A 4,811-nucleotide genomic window follows, 5' to 3' on the forward strand; every position below is an offset into this window, starting at 1 on the left:
ATCCAAACAAAACTAAAAATACATCAGCAACAACAACTAAATTGAATCCAATTCTAAACTCATGATCCAAATTAAATTGAATTCAGAATCACATCAGCATTCAACAAATTAAATAAATAATCAAATTCCAAACTCAGAACACAAACTCAGAATCTTAAAAATTAATTAGAAAAAGAGATGAAACGGAAGAAGCATTGGCCTACCGGAGAGATAGCGAGAGATGAACGGCGATGCAGAGTGAGCTCGGAGAGTGTGAGACAGGTGAGCTCGTGGTGACAGGGAGCTCGCGGTGACGGGGAGACACTACGCGAAGCAGGGAAGCAACAGCAAGACTGGCAAGGAGGCAAAGAAGCAGTGACGCCCCACGGCAAGGAGCGGAGCAACGACGACTACGGCACACGCAGTTAAGAGAGATTGAGTTGAGATACGCAGTGAATAGAGTGGGGTTTCTGCCTACGGCGATGGTGGAGGCTGGGAGGAAGTATTATATCTAATGTAATTTGTTATGTATTATTTTCGTACTCCAGTGTATATATACTCTTGTAAACCAAATACCAATACACAATACAATTCCTTTTCACTTTTGTATTGTAATATGGTATCAGATGAGAAATTTCACGCTTTTCCCCTTTTCCCTCTTTGGTAACCCTTTCCGAGAAAATTTCCTAATTTTCTCGCCACGATCCTCTCTCGTATTCATCATGAACATCATAACCACTTAGATTTCTCCTTTTCTTCAATCGATTCTTTCGATTCTTTCTATTCTTTGATTTCTTCTTGACTAATTTCTGAGCAACGATGTCGACCCTTCCAAATGAAGGTCCGTCACAGGCGGCGGCTCCTCCGACTTCGATGCTACGTTCGTCAATTCCTGACGCTTATACACTTCATTCAAGTGATCACCCAGGGCTCATACTGGTGTCTCAACCACTTCAAGAAGATAACTATGCTTCTTGGTGTCGATCGATGCGTCTCGCACTCAGTGGAAAGCGCAAAATCGGGTTCATTGATGGCTCCCTCCCAAAACCAGACCCTGCTCTTGATCCAGTGCTTGCAGAAACATGGCAATGCACCAATGATATAGTCACTACTTGGTTGCTAAATTCGATTTCAAAAGATATCGCAACAAGCGTGATTTACGCTGGCTCAGCTGCACTTTTATGGCAAGATTTGGAAGCTAGGTTCTCCCAAAGCAACGCGCCTCAAATTTTTGAGTTAAAGAAATCACTGATAACACTAACTCAAGGATCTCTCACTGTTTCACAGTACTTCACAAAATTGAAGATTCTTTGGGAAGAAACTAACACATGGACCTTGGCGCCTCTCCCACAAGGAAAACACACCATAGGCTGCAGATGGGTATACAAGGTAAAGTGTAAGGCTGATGGATCAGTGGAGAGATACAAGGCGAGGTTGGTCGCAAAGGGATATACGCAACAAGCTGGGATAGATTACAAAGATACCTTTTCTCCAGTGGCCAAATTAACTACTGTTCGGGTTCTTCTATCACTAGCAGCCATCAATAACTGTTTTTTGTTACAAATGGACGTGAATAATGCGTTCCTTAATGGTGACCTCTTTGAGGAAGTCTATATAGATTTGCCTCTTGGATACAAGACTAAGGAGTCGAATCTTGCGTGCAAATTGAATAAGTCCATTTATGGCCTAAAGCAAGCATCCAGACAATGGTTCTTTAAATTCTCCTCAATATTATTGAGCCACAATTTCAAACAATCCAAGAGAGACTACTCCCTTTTCACTTTTGGCACAGGTGACAGCATAGTCTACTTGTATACGTGGATGACATCATCTTGGCAAGCTCTTCCAAAAAAATGATGTGCAAGGTACAACACTTGTTAGAATCTATGTTTAAACTCAAGGTTTTAGGTGATTTAAAGTACTTTTTGGGGCTGGAACTTGCAAGATTACCTGAAGGCATTGTCCTTAGTCAAAGAAAGTACACCTTGAGCATATTGGAAGACACCAACTTTGTTGATGCTAAGCCGAGTTCCTTACCTATGGAGACAAATCTGAGGATGAGTGCCTTTGATGGGGACCCATTGCACGATCCTTCTACTTATAGGCGTATAATTAGGAGGCTAATGTACCTTACAATATCACGCCCCGACATCACATATGCTGTCTCCACATTGAGCCAATTTCTATCCAAACCAACCACCACTCATCTTACTGCTCTCCACCACTTACTGAGGTACTTAAAAGGGAGTGTGGGACAAGGCCTTCTCTTCTCTGCCAAGTCAGAACTGCAACTTATGGCATACGCTAATGCTGATTGGGCAGGTTGCCCGGACACTAGAAGAAGTGTCACTGGTTACTGTGTTTTCATTGGTGATTCCCTTATCTCCTGGAGATCAAAGAAGAAGCAACACACTGTCTCAAGGTCTTCCGCTGAATCTGAATACCGGGCTATGGCAGCAGTGGCAGCTGAATTAACCTGGTTGAAAGGTCTTCTCTCTGACTTTCAAGTTGACATCCCATCTTCTATGCTCTTTTGTGACTCACAATCAGCCATCCACATTGCAACGAATCCCACATTTCATGAGAGAACAAAGCATATCGAGATCGATTGTCACTTTGTTCGAGAGCGAGTGATGGCAGGATTTCTGAATCTCCTTCACGTTCGGACACAATACCAACTAGCTGATGTGTTTACTAAGCCTGTAACTCTAGCTCAGTTCAATAATCTCATTTCCAAGTTTGGCATGATAAACATTTATCTGCCAACTTGAGGGGGGATATTATATCTAATGTAATTTGTTATGTATTATTTTCGTACTCCAATGTATATATACTCTTGTAAACCAAATACCAATACACAATACAATTCCTTTTCAATTTTGTATTGTAATAGGAAGGGAAGTGAGCTCGACGATGGTGGGAAGAAGAAGATGAACAAAAAGGCGAGCACTGGCGGCCGTTTGAAGACGAAAGATGGCTTGGCAACAACACACACAAGGATTTGAAGAAGAAAGAGAGCTTCTGCGAAGAAGAAATGGTTATTTATTTATTTATTTTTTAAGTTAAAGAGGGAATGGGGATTTTGGGAGGGACGGGAAACGAACACGTTTTGGGGAGGGATAATAAAAATAAAGGAAAAAATGGGGATTTTGGGAGAGGAGAAACGACACTGTTTTGGGAACAAATTTAAAAAAGAAATGAAAAATTTGTCGCTATAAATCATTTTAGACCATTTTAAATAATCGTGACAATAGATATTTTATGGTCATTCTTTTTTAAAAAATTGTGATCATAGACATTTTTAGGTCATCTTCTAAAATCGTGACCATAGAACTTTTTATGTGATTTCTTTTTGAAAAACTGTAACCATAGACTCTTTTTGGTCACTGCAAAAAATCGTGACCGTAGTTTCTTTTAGGTCACCCCTAAAATCGTGATCATAGACCTTTTTTTGTCACTGTAAAAAATCGTGACCATAGACCCCTTTAGATCACCTCAAAACTGTGATTATAGACCTTTTTAGGCTACTCCAAAACTGTGACCATAGACACTTTTAAGCCACCTCCTAAAACCGTGATCATAGATCCTTTTAGATCACCTTTTTTTAAAAATCGTGACCATAGACCCTTTTTGGTCACAGTAAAAAATTGTGAACATAGACCCTTTTAAGTCACTCTCAAAACCGTGATTATAGACCCTTTTAGCCCACCCCCAAAATCGTGACTATAGACCCTTTTTGGTCACTGTAAAAAATCGTAACCATAGATCCCTATAAATCACTCCCAAAAATTATGATCATAAACTTTTTTAGGCCACCTTTTTTAAAAAATCCGTAATCATAAGTATTTTATAGTCACTCTTTTTCTAAAAATCGTGACTATAACTTTTTTTTATCACGATATCCTGTATAGTTACAATTTGTTGCTGTGACCAAAAAATTCGTAACCATACATCCAAAATGCCGCTGCTCTCTCGATCTCCGGTATTTCTCCGCATGATAATGAACATATGCTTTTTTGGCTTATACACAACGACAGGTATAATCTAATTTGAACAAAAATAAATATATTTTTCACATGGTATCTCTTATTCATTATACATTTATACTTCTCTAGTGGTAAATTGAATTTATAAAAAATTATATATATATATAAAAGAATTGAGAAGAAAAAAATAATTAAAAAAAGAAAAATTAAAAAAAGAATAAAGATTACATTTGTTTATAGATACGGGACATTGAAATAGGAATAGAAATACAAAATTTTATTCAACAAATAAGAAATGGATAGAAATATTGTGTTCAGAGATATTGAAATAATATATTTTATGTTTATCCTAACAGAAAAGATATAGAAACACTAACGAAAGACACAACTTATTTTTTATTTTTTTTATTATTTTTGTTATTTTTTATAATTATATTTTTTATTATTATATTTTTCTTCCTAAATTTTTTGAATGAAAAAATGAGAATAAATTGAATTTTTATAATTTATTCTAATTTATTATTAAATAAAATATAAAAATACTAATTTTTATATCTCTATTCTTTGGGTCTTATTTTCAATATCTTATCTTATCTTATCTCATTTTTATAGAAAAAAAAAAAACGAAACACTTATTTTATGGATGTACATAACTATATATGATGTAAAAAACTATTGCACACCCTAATTTTTTCCATGAGAAACATCTTATAAATTGTTTAGGATAGGAGATTAGGATTAACTCTCACAATCATAAAACATAGATTTATAAGATTGAGATAGGGATTAGGCCAAACTGCTCCTTGTTATATATTACATCATTTTTAAAATATATTACATAACTAT

The 4,811-nt window shown here is 36.5% G+C and overlaps 1 protein-coding gene across 1 annotated transcript; it reads left to right on the forward strand.

Annotated features, from left to right (window-relative positions):
* LOC107647542 (uncharacterized mitochondrial protein AtMg00810-like) lies at nucleotides 204–3,066 on the forward strand. The gene has a single exon (XM_021105091.1). The coding sequence runs from the start codon at nucleotides 1,833–1,835 to the stop codon at nucleotides 2,748–2,750; it is 918 nt and encodes a 305-aa protein (XP_020960750.1). The 5' UTR covers nucleotides 204–1,832; the 3' UTR covers nucleotides 2,751–3,066.

The sequence above is a fragment of the Arachis ipaensis genome, chromosome B06, assembly GCF_000816755.2.
Source record: "Arachis ipaensis cultivar K30076 chromosome B06, Araip1.1, whole genome shotgun sequence".
Lineage (NCBI taxonomy): Eukaryota > Viridiplantae > Streptophyta > Magnoliopsida > Fabales > Fabaceae > Arachis > Arachis ipaensis.